Source organism: Mustelus asterias, chromosome 17 (genome assembly GCF_964213995.1).
Source record: "Mustelus asterias chromosome 17, sMusAst1.hap1.1, whole genome shotgun sequence".
Lineage (NCBI taxonomy): Eukaryota > Metazoa > Chordata > Chondrichthyes > Carcharhiniformes > Triakidae > Mustelus > Mustelus asterias.
Window position 1 is genome coordinate 14,055,648 of NC_135817.1, and position 17,576 is coordinate 14,073,223.

The following is a 17,576-nucleotide window of genomic DNA, read 5'->3' on the forward strand; positions in this document are numbered from 1 at the left end:
GAATAGAGAGATCAAATACTGTGGGGCGGCACGGTAGCACAGTGGTTAGCACTGCTGCTTCACAGCTCCAGGGACCTGGGTTCGATTCCTGGCTTGGGTCACTGTCTGTGTGGAGTTTGCACATTCTCCTCGTGTCTGCGTGGGTTTCCTCCGGGTGCTCCGGTTTCCTCCCACAGTCCAAAGATGTGCGGGTTAGGTTGATTGGCCATGCTAAAATTGCCCCTTAGTGTACTGGGATACGTAGATTAGAGGGATTAGCGGGTAAAATATGTAGGAATATGGGGGTAGGGCCTGGGTGGGATTGTGGTCGGTGCAGACGTGATGGGCCGAATGGCCTCTTTCTGAACTGTAGGGTTTCTATGTTTCGAATAGTACTACTGTACACAGTGAATGGAGAGATCAAATACAATTTCTGTACGCACAGTGAATGGAGAGATCGGATAGAATTACTGTACACAGTGAATACAGAGATCTGACAGAATATGTATACAGTCAATGGAGAGATCAGATAGAATTACTGTACACAGTTAATGGAGAGGTCAGAGAATTATTATGCACAGTGAATGGACAGATCAGGTGGAATTACTGTACAGAGTGAATGGGGACATCAGATAGAATTATTGTACACACAGTGACTGGGGAGATCAGATAGAATTACTGCACATAGTGAATGGAGAAATCAAAATTACTGTACACAGTGAATGGGGACCTCAGATATAGTTATTGTACACACAGTGAATGGAGAGCTCAGATAGAATTACTGTACAGAGTGAATGGAGAGCTCAGATAGAATTACTGTAAACACAGTGAATGGAGTGATCGGATAGAATTACTGTACACACAGTGGATTGAGAGGATACTCCCAATTGTGGTCACAGTCTGAAGATTCAGGGTAGACCATTTAGGATGGAGGTGAGGAGACATTTGTTATGATAGAGTCATAGAGGCTTATAGCGTGGAAACAGGCCCCTCGGCCCAACTTGTCCATGCCGCCTTTTTTAAAAACCCCTAAGCTAATCCCAATTGCTCGAATTTAGCCCATGTCCCTCTATACCCATCTTACCCATGTAACTATCTAAATGCTTTTTAAAAGACAAAATTGTTCCCTCCTCTACTACTACCTCTGCCAGCTTGTTCCAGACACTTACCACCCTCTGTGTGAAAAAATTGCCTCTTTGGACACCTTTGTATCTCTCCCCTCTCACCTTCAATCTATGCCCTTTAGTTTTAGACTCCCCTATCTTTGGGAAAAGATATTGACTATCAAGCTGATCTATGCCCCTCATTATTTTATAGACCTCTATAAGATCACCCCTCAGCCTTCTACGCTCCAGAGATAAAAGTCCCAGTCTATCCAGCCGCTCCTTTTAACTCAAACTTTCAAGTTCCGGTCGCGTCCTAGTAAATATTTTCTGCACTCTTTCTAGTTTAATAATATCCTTTCTATAATCGGGTGACCAGAACTGTACACAATATTCCAAGTGTGGCCTTACCAATATCTTGTACAACTTCAACAAGACGTCCCAACTCCTGTATTCAATGTTCTGACCAATGAAACCAAGCATGCTGAACGCCTTCTTCACCACTCTGTCCACCTGTGACTCCACTTTCAAGGAACTATGAACCTGTACCCCTAGATCTCTTTGCTCTGTAACTCTCCCCAACGCCCTACCATTAACTGAGTAAGTCCTGCCCTGGTTCAATCTACCAAAATGCATCACCTCACATTTATCCAAATTAAACTCCAACTGCCATTCGTCACCCCACTGGCCCAATTGATCAAGATCCCGCTGCAATCCGAGATAACCTTCTTCACTGTCCACTATGCCACCAATCTTGGTGTCATCTGCAAACCATACCATAGAACCCCTACAGTGCAGAAAGAGGCCATTTGGCCCATCGAGTCTGCACCGACAATAATCCCACCCAGGCCCTATCCCCATATCCCTACATATTTACCTGCTAATCCCTCTAACCCCCATATTTACCCACTAATCCCTCTAATCTACGCATCCCGGGACACTAAGGGGCAATTTAGCTTAGCCAATCAACCTAACCTGCACATCTTTGGACTGTGGGAGGAAACCGGAGCACCCGGAGGAAACCCACGCAGACACGGGGAGAATGTGCAAACTCCGCAAGCCGGGAATCGAACCCAGGTCCCTGGAGCTGTGAAGCAGCCGTGCTAACCACTGTGCTACCGTGCCGCCAAACTTAGACAGATTGAATTACTGCACACACACATTGGAGAGATCAGATAGAATTACTGTACACTGTGAAAGGAGAGATCAGATGAAATTGTTGTACACAATGAAGGGAGAGATCGGATTGAATTACTGCACACGGTGAATGGAGAAATTGGATGGAATTACTGTACACGGAAAGGAGAGACAGATAGAATTAGTGTACACAGTGAATGGAGAGACAGAATTATTGCAAGCGGTGAATGGAGAGATCAACTGAAATTACTGTACACACAGTGAATGGGGAAGTCAGATAGAATCACAGTACACAGTGAATGGCGAGAAGAGATAGAATTACTGTAAACACAGTGAATGGAGGGATAAAATGGAATTACTGTACACACAATGGAGAGACAGATAAAATTACTGCAAAAGTAATAGAGAGATCAACTGAAATTACTGTACACACAGTGAATGGAGAGATCAGATAGAATCACTGCATACAGCGAGTGGAGAGATCAGACAGAATTACTGTACACACAGCAAACGGAGTGATCAGATAGAATTACAATACACAATGATGGAGAGATCAGATAGAGTTAGTGTACACACAGTGAATGGAGAGATCGGATTGAATTACTGTACAAAGTGAGTGAAGAGATCTGACAATTACTGTACAGTAAGAGGTTTAACAACACCAGGTTAAAGTCCAACAGGTTTATTTGGTAGCAAAAGCCACACAAGCTTTCGGAGCTGCAAGCCCCTTCTTCAGGTGAGTGGGAATTCTGTTCACAAACAGAGCATATAAAGACACAAACTCAATTTACATGAATAATGGTTGGAATGCGAATACTTACAACTAATCAAGTCTTTAAGAAACAAAACAATGTGAGTGGAGAGAGCATCAAGACAGGCTAAAAAGATGTGTATTGTCTCCAGACAAGACAGCCAGTGAAACTCTGCAGGTCCACGCAACTGTGGGAGTTACAAATAGTGTGCCATGAACCCAATATCCCGGTTCATATTGGGTTCATGGCACACTATTTGTAACCCCCACAGAGTTTCACTGGCTGTCTTGTCTGGAGACAATACATATCTTTTTAGCCTGTCTTGATGCTCTCTCCACTCACATTGTTTTGTTTCTTAAAGACTTGATTAGTTGTAAGTATTCGCATTCCAACCATTATTCATGTAAATTGAGTTTGTGTCTTTATATGCTCTGTTTGTGAACAGAATTCCCACTCACCTGAAGAAGGGGCTTGCAGCTCCGAAAGCTTGTGTGGCTTTTGCTACCAAATAAACCTGTTGGACTTTAACCTGGTGTTGTTAAACTTCTTACTGTGTTTACCCCAGTCCAACGCCGGCATCTCCACATCAGAATTACTGTACACACAGTGAATACAGAGATCAGATAGAATTTGTATACACAATGAATGGAGAGTTCAGATAGAATGACTACACAGTGAATGAGAGATCAGACAGAATTACTGTACACAGTTGATGGAGAGATCAGATAATTACTGTACACAGATTTGAGAAATTAGACGGAATTACTGTAAACAGTGAATGAAGAGATCTGAGAATTACTGTACACACAGTGAATACAGAGATCAGATAGAATATGTATTCACAGTGAGTGGAGAGATCAGATAGAATTACTGTACACAGTAAATGGACAGTAAATGGAGAGATCAGATCAGACAGAATTCCTGTACACTGTGTATGGAGGAATCAGATAGAATTACTGTACACACAGTGAATGGAGAGATCAGATAGAATTACTGTACACACAGTGACTGGAGAGATCAGATAGAATTACTGTACACACAGTGAATGGAGAGATCAGACAGAATTACTGTACACATACCGAATGGGGAGATCAGATCAAAATACTGCACACGCAGTAAATGGGGAGATAAGATGAAATTCCTGTACACACAGTGAATGGGGGTATTGCATAGAATTCCTGCACACAGAGATCAGATAGAATTCCTGTACACTTGAAAGGGGGGATCAGATAGAATTACTGTACAGAGTGAATGAAGAGTTCAGGCAGAATTCCTGTACACTGTGTATGGAGGGATCAGATAGATTTAGTGTACAAGCAGTAAATGGAGAGATCAGATAGAATTACTGTACACACACTGAATGGGGAGATCAGATCGAAATACTGTACACACAGTCAATGGGAAGGTAAGATGAAATTCCTGTCCACACAGTGAATGCGGGTATTGCATAGAATTCCTGCACACAGAGAGATCAGATAGAATTCCTGCACACAGAGAGATCAGATAGAATTCCTGTACACAGAGAGATCAGATAGAATTCCTGTACACAGAGAGATCAGATAGAATTCCTGTACACAGAGAGATCAGATAGAATTCCTGTACACAGAGATCAGATAGAATTCCTGTACACAGAGAGATCAGATAGAATTCCTGCACACAGAGAGATCAGATAGAATTCCTGTACACAGAGAGATCAGATAGAATTCCTGTACACAGAGAGATCAGATAGAATTCCTGTACACAGAGAGATCAGATAGAATTCCTGTACACAGAGAGATCAGATAGAATTCCTGTACACAGAGAGATCAGATAGAATTCCTGTACACAGAGAGATCAGATAGAATTCCTGTACACAGAGATCAGATAGAATTCCTGTACACAGAGAGATCAGATAGAATTCCTGCACACAGAGAGATCAGATAGAATTCCTGTACACAGAGAGATCAGATAGAATTCCTGTACAGAGTAAATGGAGAGACCAACTGAAATTACACGGTGAATGGAGAGATCAGATACAATTAGTGTACACACTGAATGGGGAGATCGGATACAATTACTGTACACCGTGAATTGAGAGATCAGATAGAATTACTCTACACAGTGAATGGGGAGAGCGGATAGAATTACTGTACACAGTGAATGGAGAGATCAGAAAGTATTACAGTGCAGCACTCCCTCAGTGCTGACCCTCTGATAGTGCAGCACTCCCTCAGTACTGTCCCTCTGACAGTGCAGCACTCCCTCAGTACTGTCCCTCTGACAGTGCAGCACTCCCTCAGTGCTGACCCTCTGATAGTGCAGCACTCCCTCAGTACTGTCCCTCTGACAGTGCAGCACTCCCTCAGTACTGGTCCTTTGAAAGTGCAGCACTGACCCTCTGACAGTGAGGCACTCCCTCAGATAGTGCAGCTCTTCCTCAGTACTGATCTTCTGACAGTGCGGCGCTCCCTCAGTACAGACTCTCTTACAGTGCGGCACTCCCTCAGTACGAACCTCTTACAGTGTGGCACTCCCTCAGTACTGGTCCTTTGACAGTGCAGCGCTCCCTCAGTACTGCTGCTCTGAAAGTGCAACACTCTGTCAGTGCTGACTCTCTTACAGTGCGGCACTCCCTCAGTACTGATCTTCTGACAGTGCAGCGCTTCCTCAGTACTGACCTCTGACAGTGCAGCACTCCCTCAGTACTGGTCCTCTGGCAGTGCGGCACTCCCTCAGTACTTGTCCTCTGACAGTGCAGCACTCCCTCAGTACTGACACCCTAACAGTGCAACACTCCCTCAGTGCTGACCCTCTGACAGTGCAGCACTCCCTCAGTACTGACCCTCTGACAGTGCAGCACTCCCTCAGTACTGCTCCTCAGATAGTGCAGCTCTTCCTCAGTACTGATCTTCTGACAGTGCGGCGCTCCCTCAGTACGGACCCTCTTACAGTGCAGCACTCCCTCAGTACTGCTGCTCTGAAAGTGCAGCTCTCCCTTAGTGCTGACCCTCTGACAGTGCAACACTCTGTCAGTGCTGACTCTCTGACAGTGTGGCACTCCCTCAGTACTTGTTCTCTGACAGTGCAGCACTCCCTCAGCACTGACCCTCTGACAGTGCAGCGCTCCCTCAGTACTGACCCTCTGACAGTGCAGCGCTCCCTCAGTACTGCTCCTCAGATAGTGCAGCTCTTCCTCAGTACTGTTCTTCTGACAGTGCGGCACTCCCTCAGTACGCATCTTCTGACAGTGCAGTGCTCCCTCAGTACGGACCCTCTTACACTGCGGCACTCCCTCAGTACTGGTCCTCTGGCAGTGCGACACTTCCTCAGTACTTGTCCTCTGACAGTGCAGCACTCCCTCAGTACTGTCCCTCTGACAGTGCAGCGCTCCCTCAGTACTGTCCCTCTGACAGTGCAGCACTCCCTCAGTGCTGGCGCTCTGACAGTGCAGCGCTCCCTCAGTACTGGTCGTCTGACAGCGCAGCACTCCCTCATTACTGTCCCTCTGACAGTGCAGCACTCCCTCAATACAGACTGGCAGCTCTTCCTCAGTACTGATCTTCTGACAGTGCAGCACTCCCTCAGTACTGACCCTCTGACAGTACAGCGCTCCCTCAGTACTGACCCTCTGACAGTGCAGCGCTCCCTCAGTACTGACCCTCTGACAGTGCAGCACTCCCTCAGTACTGACCCTCTGACAGTGCAGCGCTCCCTCAGTACTGACCCTCTGACAGTGCAGCACTCCCTCAGTACTGACCCTCTGACAGTGCAGCGCTCCCTCAGTACTGACTCTCTGACAGTGCAGCGCTCCCTCAGTACTGACCCTCTGACAGTGCAGCGCTCCCTCAGTACTGACCCTCTGACAGTGTAGCGCTCCCTCGGTACTGACCCTCTGACTGCACAGCGCTCCCATGTCCCAATACCATTAATAGCCAATGAATTCCTTTTGAAGTGTAGTCACTGTTTGTAAGGAAGGAACGCAACAGCCAAGTGGGGTGCACGGTGGCACAGTGGCTAGCACTGCTGCCTCACAGCAGCAGGGACCCGGGTTCAATTCCGGCCTTGGTTGACGTGTGGAGTTTTCATGTCCTCCCGATGTCTGCATGGGTTTCCTCCGGGTGCTCTAGTTTCCACCCACAGTCCATTAGATGTGCAGGTTAGGTGGAATGGCCATGATAAATTGATCATTACTGTCAGGGGGATTAGCAGGATCAATACTTCGGGTTGGGGTTGTTGTTGCAGGCTTAATGGGCCAAACAGCGTCCTTCTGCAATGTTATGATTCTATGGAAGTAGTGCACAGTAAGTTCCAAAGGCAGCAAGATGATCTGATGAAGACTGGGAGATCGGTTTTAGTGAGGGATTGACAAGGACATTGGGGTGGTCTCCCCCGATTGTCTTCAGAGTGCCAGATAGTGGGATATCCAGTGCCCAACTGAGATGGTGGATGAGGCCTCAGTTTAATATCTCCTTCATGAGGCTGGGACCCCCTCAGGTCTGCACTGGAGTGTCAGCCTGGCTTTGTGCTTAAGTCCTGGAGTGGGACTTGAATCCTGAACCTTGTGACTACAAAGCGAGCCGGTACTAACTTACCAAAAGTGTCTTGAAAATTTCAAACCAGGTTTTGGCTATATGTGAAATTTTCCCGAAACAGTGGCAAGGTGTTAGGATCTGACTGAAAACCGGTATGCAGAGAAACATCCAGATCTTCCCACACTTTGCCGTTTTACAGCAGGGGGGCATGTTTTGTATCCTCATTGTATGGAGGGTATTGGGGGATTGAAGTCTCTGGCAAGCCTGTCCCCAGAGAGATCGGGGCACCCTTTCCAAAGGGCGATGATGGGGGAGGGAGTGTTTAATGCAGTTTTCAAAAATTGCATTCAAAACTGCATTAAAGACACCCTCCCCCATCATCACAGGCATCTGACCCTCCCCTAATGACTGGCATCAGCTCTTTGGGGCATCAGCCCCCTCCCCATGGTCGACTTCAACCCCCTACGGGAAGCAGACCCCCATCTGAGACCTCCCCATCACAAATCCCTTTGTGACCCTCTCGCGAGAGATTCCAGCTACAACAGGATGTGAGCCCATGTTTAACGGGCAGGAAAATCACCCCCTAAGATGCTCGACACAAAGATTTATGCACTTTATCACTTTGTTATGGTGGCCGGGTGAGTGGGTGCAAATGAAAACCAAACTCCCCCTGAACGCACAGGCCGGGAATTCGGGAACAGTGAACATTGGGAATTTTTGGCACAATCTTGTTTCCGAGTCCATTTGCAGCTATCTCATTTGAAGTCAACTGAAACAAGTGATCCTCAATGAAACAATTTGATGTTTGATTTTCAGGAGGAGAAAGAATTGGTCGAGAAGAAGACGACAGAGAGAATTTCTCAGCTGGAAGAAGAATGTATGTTCATCCTCAATAATGTGGAGGAGATTAACCGGAAAATCAAAGAGCTGGATAATCAAATGGAGGAGTCTTCACAAGAGGTAGTGCATGAATAGTGGGGGGTGGGGGAGCATGGAAAGTGGGGAGGGGAAGTGAATAGTGTGGGAGGGGGGATGATTTTCCTAGCTTGGGGAGGGACAGTGGTTTCAGCAGATTTTTGTCGCAAATTGCAACTGTCGCAAATTCAATTCCATGTGCACAAATGTGAAGTCATAGAATCCCTACAATGCAGAAAGAGGCCATTCGTGTCTGTACTGGCCACAATCCCACCAGGCTCTATTTCCGTAACCCCACACATTTACCCTGCTAATCCCCTGACACTAGGCTCAATTTAACATGGCCAATCCACCTAACCCGCACATCTTTGGACAGTGGGAGAAACCAGAGCACCCATAGGAAACCCACGCAGACACGGGGAGAATGTACAAACTCCACACAGACAGTGACCTAAGGTCGGAACTGAACCCAGGTTCCGGGCGTTGTGTGGCAGCAGTGCCGCCCCCACAAAAGTCATCCACTTTTGTCTGAAAGCGGACAGACAGGGAACTCTGAATGCTGAACAGTGAGAGACTGTCAATGTCCCAGGATAGTTTGAGGGACCAAAGATATAGATCATTAAAACATCACAGACAGGCACAGAAAATGATCACGAAGGCTATTGGAATGTTGGTGTTTAATTCCTGAGGACTGGAATACAAGAGCTAGTGGTCATTCTTCAAGCACAAAAAGCCCTAAACCACTACACCTGGAGTTACTGTGACTACTTCTGGACACTCACCTAGGAAAGACACAGTGAACGTTGAGAATGATGCCAGGCTGCAATGGTTAAATTACAAAGCGAAAGAAAACAAACTAAGTTTATATTCCCTGGAATTCAGAAGGTTAAGGCTGATTTGATCAAGGTTTATCAGGGGAAGAGAAGCGATAGATAGAGACATTCTTTCAATTATCTGGGCAGTCTGGGACTAGGGTGGGTTCCAAAAATTAAAGCCAAACCTCCCAGGAATGAAGTTAGGAAACACATCTTCATGCAAAGAATGGTCAACGTTTGAAGCTCTCTTCTGCAATAGACAATTGCTGCTGGCCCTGGGATTGTTCGATAGGTTTGTGCTCATTGAATGGTGAGATTAAACGACCTTGTCCTGTTCCTGTGTTCTGCAGAGTTCAATAGCACAGGGGAGGAGGGGTGGCGAGTTGTGGTAGACAACAGCACGGGGAAAGAGGCTTTCAAGTTAACCTTCCAGCATCTCATATCAGCTTGGAGAAACAGATAGGTGCTGTTAGAGCTGATGACAAAGCAGAGCCACTCAAGCAACATGGGATATTGGGCACAGTGCACACGCCGAGACCCTGGCCTTGGAACTACAGGCCCAGGCGTGGATGGTAACAGTGTTCAGCTAACAACCAATTTCAGGCCCTGGCTTTTTGAGAAGTTCAGGCCTCCAAGTAAGAGGCCTAAGGAAGCTCCTTAAAGTCTGAAAGACCTTGTCACTGTGTTTACACACACAGGAAAAATTTGCAAGGCAACATGAAGAGAGCAGTTGGAGAGCACTTTCAAAGAGCTGCCACGGGCTCAGTTGGAGACTGAATAGCTCCCTTCTACGCTTAGTGATTCTTTATTGTCTAACGGATATCTTTAGTCTTTTTGTTGTATGACAAATATTCATTACAGCTTCCACCCAGTAGGTTGAGGTAAAAAATCTTGGCGGAATGAGAAATAGCAGGAATATTTTTAAGCAAATCTGCATTTTATCAAATCATCATGAATAATTTAACATTAAGCAAATGTGATGCTCCCGTGAGATGACAAGTGTAATTAAGTAAATTAAATTGCTTTACTCATTATCGTGAGGAGAGATGGGCAGAGAAATATAAAAATGTGAGAATTGAGCAATTGGAGGGGAGTTGTCTTAATCGTTTTGTGGTGAAGTATTGCAGATTTCTCATTTTGCACACGGGTTAGAAACATAGAAGGTAGGAGCAGGAGGAGGCCAACCATGGCTGATCATCCAACTCAATAGCCTAATACTGCTTTTTCCCCATAACCTTTGATCCCATTTGCCCCAAGTGCTATATCCAGCTGCCTCTTGAATACATTCAATGTTTTGGCATCAACTAATTCCTGTGGTAATGAATTCCATAGGCTCACCAGTCTTTGGGTGAAGAAATGTCTCCTCATCTCTGTCCTAAATGGTCTACTTTGAATCCTCAGACTGTGACCCCTGGCTCTGGACTCCCCCACCATTGCGAATATTCTCCCTGCATCTACCCTGTCTAGTCATGTTGAATTTTATAAGTCTCTATGAGATGCCCCCTCATTCATCTGAACTCTAGCGAAAACAATTCCAACCGAGTCAATCGCTCCTCATACATCAGTCCCGCCATCCCTGGGATCAGCCTGGTAAACCTTCACATACTTCCTCAAGAGCAAGAACATTCTTCCTCAGAAAAGGAGACCTGCACACAATACCCTAGGTGTGGCCTCACCAAAGCCCTGTATAATTGCAACAACACATCCCTGCTCCTGTACTCGAAACCTCTCACAATGAAGGCAAACATGCCATTTGCCTTCTTTACCGCCTGCTGCACCGCATGCTTACCTTCAGTGACTGGTGCACAAGGACACCCAGGTCCTGCTGCACACTCCCCTCTCCCAATTTACAGCCCTTCAGGTAGTAATCTGCCTTCTTGTTTTTACTTCCAAAGTGAATAACCTCACACTTATCAAAATTATATTGCATCTGCCACTGATTAGCCCACTCACCCAACCTGTCCAGATCATTCTGAAGGATCTCTGCATCCTCGTCACAGTTCACCCTCCCACCCAACTTGGTGTCATCTGCAAACTTTGAGATGTTGCATTTTGTTCCTTCATCCAAATCATTAATATATATTGTGAATAGCTGGGGTCCCAGCACCGATCCCTGTGGCATCCCACTAGTTACTGCCTGCCAATTTGAAAAGCACCCATTAATTCCTACTCTTTGTTTCCTGTCTGCCAGTTTTCTAGAGCCACTTCCTTAAGTACTCCAGGATATAGATTATCAGGCTATAGACAATGTCATTTGGCAACTTGTTTTTAGCCTGTGCCACAATGTCCCAAAGAGATTTCTCTTTTTGATGATGTGACAGAGTGGACAATACGAATGGAATGCTTTTATCCCTCCTGATGTTGTAGGCCTGATGTTGTTGACAGAGAGAGAAGGATCTTGTATGTGTTTTTTTCACAGATGGAGATGGAGCGTGCTTTGTTGGAGGGGGAGAGGGACTCTGAAATCTCACATGTCCAGCATGAGAAAGATGTATTAGAGCAACTCCAAAAGAAGATAACTGATCTGGAGACCAGTGCTACATCTGAAAAGGCAAAGGTAGGAAGAATTGAAGAGGATTGAACTGTAGAGTAAAAGGCAGTCTGATTGTGGCTTTCATTTCCTTCTGTAGACGAGCAGTCTTGGAGAAAGAGCTGTATGTCTGCACTCAGAGCCAGTGAGCACACACAGCTGAGGTGTTTTGGAGCCTTAAGAATGTCTTGTCGCTTGACCTGCGTCCTAGGTCAATGACTCAACAGCACTGTCCAATTTACAACAGCACAGTGTCGGGAGGAATCAATTTAACAGTTCAGGAATGAAGAATGCCCTGGGGCCCATTTTCTCAGGAAATTGGAGATTGCAGACTTATTAAGCGAATTACTCATAATAAAAACAGAAAACAGTGGAAACACTCGGTATGCATAGAGGGTGAAACAGAGTTCACGTTTCAGGTTTGTGACCTTTCAGCAGACTGGGAGATCCCCATAGAATCCCTACAGTGCAGAAGGAGGCCATTCAGCCCGTCGAGTCTGCACCAGCCTCTGAAAGAGCGGCACGGTAGCACAGTGGTTAGCACTGCTGCTTCACAGCTCCAGGGACCTGGGTTCGATTCTCGGCTTGGGTCACTGTCTGTGTGGAGTTTGCACATTCTCCTCGTGTCTGCGTGGGTTTCCTCCGGGTGCTCCGGTTTCCTCCCACAGTCCAAAGATGTGCGGGTTAGGTTGATTGGCTATGCTAAAAATTGTCCTTAGTGTCCTGAGATGTGTAGGTTAGAGGGATTAGTGGGAAATATGTAGGGATATGGGGGTAGGGCCTGGGTGGGATTGTGGTCGGTGCAGACTCGATGGGCCGAATGGCCTCTTTCTGTACTGTAGGGTTTCTATGATTTCTATGATTACCTAGGCCCACACACCAGCCCCGCTCACTCCAGCCCTATCCCCGTAATCCTGTGTATTTACCATGGCCAATCCACTGCACATTTCTGGACATTACGGGGCAATTTAACATGGCCAATCCAACACACCTGTACATCTTTGGGCTGTGGGAGGAGACCGGAGCACCCAGTGGAAACCCACGTAAACATGGGGAGAACATGCAAACTCCACATAGAAAGTCACCCAAGGCGGGAATTGAACCCGGGTCCCTGGCGCTGTGAGGCAGCAGTGCTAACCACTGTGCCACCATGTCGCCCATGTTTGAGATGAATGGTTGCTGACCAGTTACAGAGTCGTAAGAGTGTGTTGGAGGTGTTTGGGGAGGGTGGAGATGGGGGTGGGGCATGGAAAATATCAATCAGGAGAGGTCAATGGGTGTCAGGTAGGATGATGCAAGGTGGAAGGAAATGATAAAGGAGAAAATAAAGGAAGAAAATTAAATTTAGAAGGAGGAGTAAACAGAGAAACTGGAAGGTCTATTCCATTCCCTCCCTGGTTTTGACCCCCTGCACTGTTTTAATGAAGTTCAGTGTGAGCTCTTGAAACATCCAGCTTTCACACCAAGTTTAGCAACTTTGTATTCTAGTCCCCACCCTATTTACTGTCAGTCATTCCATAAGCACTGAATGAGCCAATCCCACTTCCTCCCCACAGCCTCTGCCTTCTCCACAGAATCAATACATTCTGGTTATAGCCACTGGGGTTACATTCCAGGGGAGAGTGTCGGGTGCAATTCTCCCAAAAAATTCTCCGTGTTGCCCCCAGTGGGAAAACCGGTGAGATTCCCGCTGGGAGCGTGGATGTGATTCAATTTGCAATTCTCTCGCACTTAGAATTTATTTTAGAGTGGGGACCTTTCCAAAAGGCAGGGTTGACCCCTTAGAGGTCAATGTGCAGTTTTTAAAGGTCACGCGCCCCCCCCCCTTCCTCCACACCACCCCCCGCCCACACACACACACACGCCCACACACACACACGCGCACACGCACACACACACGCGCACACACGCACACATCGCAACTCCCCCCCCCCCCCCCCCCCTCCGCAGACATGGGGAACACACCCTAACCTTGACCCTGGAGGGGCAACTTCCCTCACTAAATGTCTGGGTCACACCCTCCCCCTTTCATTGGCATCGGGGTTTCCCCCAAGTCAGCGATACCCCGCTATGGGTTGCCTAAGGCCTTGCCCCCTTCACGCACCCCCTTCAGGACCCACTCTTTGCCAGTGGCACCCTGCACCAGTCTGGCACTGTCAGGGTGCCGGGGCAATGCCAGGGCACTGCCCAGTAATGTCCGCGACCTCCTGCATGCTTCAATGGTCTTTGAGCCTCCTGGTGTGGCCATCGTGACTGTTCTCCATTTGATTCGCGCCGGGTTCTCCGAGGGCTCGAGAATCCAACTCCAAACCAACCCTGGATATTTAAATGATTATTTAGATAGCTAATCTGGTTCATGCCCTAGCCAGATTAGATCGTGGCCCAAGGGCTGGGAAAATCCCAAAGTGGGTTCTCCCTGGGCATGAGTGCGCAGGACTGGGGAATCGCAGCCACTATCTTTGAGCACTTCACCAAACAAATGTGTGGGGGCAAAAATTGCTTCCAGTAAAATGATGATTAATTCTTCAAGCAGACTTGTTCTTGAGGAGATTACTCTGTCTGCCAAGATATTGTACAGAAGGTCAGAGCTTCACACCCTCCACTCCAGTTATGCAGATATAATCTGGGCTCACCCTCTACTGCATTGCTGAGGGAGTGCTGCAATGTTGGAGGTTCTGTCTTCCAAATGAGACATTATACTGAGGGTTAGGCTGAATCTTCCCTTTCCTGGGAAGATTCCATGATACTATTTGTAGAAGAGCAGTGTTTTCCCCTCGGTGTCCTGGCCAATATTAATCCCTTAATCCAACAACAATGGATTACCTGATCATTATCACATTGCTGTTTTGGGAGCTTGCTGTGCGTCAGTGAGTTGCTGTGTTTCCTACATTGTGGCATTTCATTGCCTGCCAAGTGCTTTGGGACAATATAATGCTGTGAAAAGCAACTGTCTTGGTGCACACCCTTATGTGGATCTAATTCTTTATCTATTTGCATTTTTGTTGCAGTATTCAGAGAGGAATAGACTGTAATAAGAAAATAGCATCAACCAACACAAAGCAGATAACTTAGTATGATTTTGGAACTGAGTGATTGAATCTACATTCAGTCTGTGTGTCTGTGTACGCTTGTTAGTATATGTATGTCTGGTGCATGCACACACTGCAGTCTCAGTTAACATCTGACAAAGTAGCAAAGGCCATTCCAAATGCACACAATTAAACGTGTTAATCTCAGGAATCAGACAAGAGTGAACAGGATTAGGAAACTCAGAATTCAAAGGCAAAGGTTTTAATCAAACTAAAAGCAGTTAGTGGAGAGATGGCAGTTTCTGTGGGGTGGCTACAGAGTTAGCACAAGGGCTGTGTGTTATCCCCACTTTCTGATTTACCACTGCCTCTGATCTCTGAAGATCTCCCGCCCACCCATCCATCCATCCCCCATTCCTAGCCTCTGATCTGCTTTGATTGCCACAGTATTTACATGGCTGGTCCAGTTCAGTTTCTGATCAATGGTAACCCCCAGGATAGTGGGGAATTCAGTGATGGTAATACCATTGATGGTTAGATTCATTCTTGTTGGAGATGGCCATTGCCTGGCATTTGTGTGGTGCGAATGTTACTTGCCACTTGTCAGTCCAAACCTGGATATTGTCTAGGTCTTGCTGCAATTGAACATGGACTGCTTCAGTATCTGAAGAGTCGCCAATGCTGCTGAACCATTTGGCGGCATGGTGGCACAATAGTTAGCACTGCTGCCTCACAGCGCTAGGGATCTGGGTTCAATTCCCGGCTTGGGTGACTCTCTGTGTGGAGTTTGCACGTTCTGCCCATACCTGCGTAGGTTTCCTCCAGGTGCTCCAGTTTCCTCCCACACCCTAAAGATGTGCAGGTTAGGTGGATTGGCCATGCTAAATTGCCTCTTAGTGTCAGGGGAGTAGCAGGGTGAATACCTGGGGTTACGAGGATAGGGTGGGATTGTTGCCAGTGCAGGCGCAATGGGCAGAATGGTCTCCTTCTGCACAGTAGGGATTCTATGATTCTATTCTATGAACATTGTGCAATCAGTGAACATCCCCAATTCTCATCTTATGATGGAACTTATCCACTATTTTGTTGCCTGTTGAGGGAAAAATGCCACTTTGTGAGTCAGACTGGAGGTTTCAACAATACAGTTTTATTTAATGAAGCTTCGTGGAGAAAAGGCACTGGCACTCCGCAGTGCTTCTAGACAGCTACCTTCTCTCAATGATATAATAGGAGCGGTCCATCTTTATACCCTTTACACAATAGATGGACCGGACATCTATTGTAGTCAAGTAGGTGATCGATCGTTAAACACATCGTTATAGACAAATACAGACAGATACAGACATAAGCATGTTAACATCGCATTGTTCTATGAATGGATACATTTCCTATCGACATAAATGCATATCGACATTTACCCCAGTCCAACGCCGGCATCTCCACATCATGACTACATTTCCTACGTCAGTGACTATCAATGACTTTAGTTTCGGTCTATTCATACAGTAGTTTACAGGAATTGGTTTTCCTGCATTTTGTATTCCCGATCCCATCTGTAGCTAATCTCTTTACCAGACCCTTTTGTCCCTATTTCCACTGGCTTCCTGCAGTATCTAATTCCTGCATATTTTAATTTACAAGTAGTTGTCTGAGTGTCTTTAATCCTAAATAATTGTCTGGATTAAGAGTCAGTGCCTGTTTGTGGTCTTAACTCTTCATGTGCCAGGCAGTCATTTTTAAAGTGTACTCTTCTGTATATTTTTCCCACTTCATTGCCCATATCCGAACTCACACAAACTCCTTGTCGCCCATTGGTGATCTGTGTCGACTGACCCACATCAGCTCTTGGCTGGGCGATGCCTCAGTTTTAAAATTCTCACCCTTGGTTTCAGATTTGTCCATGAACTCACCCCTCCCTACCTCAGACATCATCTCCAACCCCACTACCACCAACTACTGGTGGTATATAGTAGAATATAGTTGGAATATAGTGTTCAATTTTGGTCGCCACACCACCAGAAGGATGTGGAGGCTTTGGAGAGAGTACAGAAAAGATTTACCAGGATGTTGCCTGGTATGGAGGGCATTAGTTATGAGGAGAGGTTGGAGAAATTTGGTTTGTTCTCATTGGAGCAACGGAGGTTGAGGAGAGACCTGATTGAAGTCTACAAGATTATGAGAGGCATGGACAGAGTGGATAGTCAGAAGCTTTTTCCAAGGGTGGAAGAGTCAATTACTAAGGGGCATAGGATTAAGGTGCGAGGGACAAGGTTTAAAGGAATGTACGAGGCAGATTTTTTGCACAGAGAGTAGTGGGTGCCTGGAACTCATTGCCGGGGGAGTTAGTGGAAGTGGATACGTTAGTGACTTTTAAGGGGCGTCTTGACAAGTACATGAATAGGATGGGAATAGAGGGATATAGTCCCCGGAAGGGTAGGGGGTTTTAGTTAAGTTGGGCAGCATGGTCGGTGCAGGCTTGGAAGGCCGAAGGGCTTGTTCCTGTGCTGTAATTTTATTTGTTCTTTGTACTTCTCTCTGAATTCGCAACATTCCCTTGATTCTGATCTCATGGCCAGGATATTTTGGATGATGCCATCCCGTCCTGCCATCCCTGCTAACTTTGCCTTTCCCAGGTCATACTCTACTGAAGTGGGAATTCTGCCTCTCAGGAAGTCCTGCCTTTGGCCAGCAGCTCTCTTGTCCATACAGCAAGAGGAGAGGAACTTCCTGAAGATGTTGGAGGTGAAGTTCCAGATTGAATGGAAAAGTTAGTTGAGGAAAGGGCTGGACTGGAAAGTTGGTGAT

At 46.5% G+C, this 17,576-nt stretch overlaps 1 protein-coding gene across 1 annotated transcript in view; it reads left to right on the forward strand.

The window, feature by feature from the left end:
• Positions 1-17,576, forward strand: part of LOC144506253 (pleckstrin homology-like domain family B member 2) — a 193,067-nt gene that overhangs the window by 157,192 nt on the left and 18,299 nt on the right. Inside the window, exons 9-10 of the mRNA XM_078232114.1 lie at positions 8,299-8,442; positions 11,632-11,769. Of these exons, the coding sequence (XP_078088240.1) occupies positions 8,299-8,442; positions 11,632-11,769 (282 nt within the window). The remainder of the gene's footprint in view (positions 1-8,298; positions 8,443-11,631; positions 11,770-17,576) is intronic.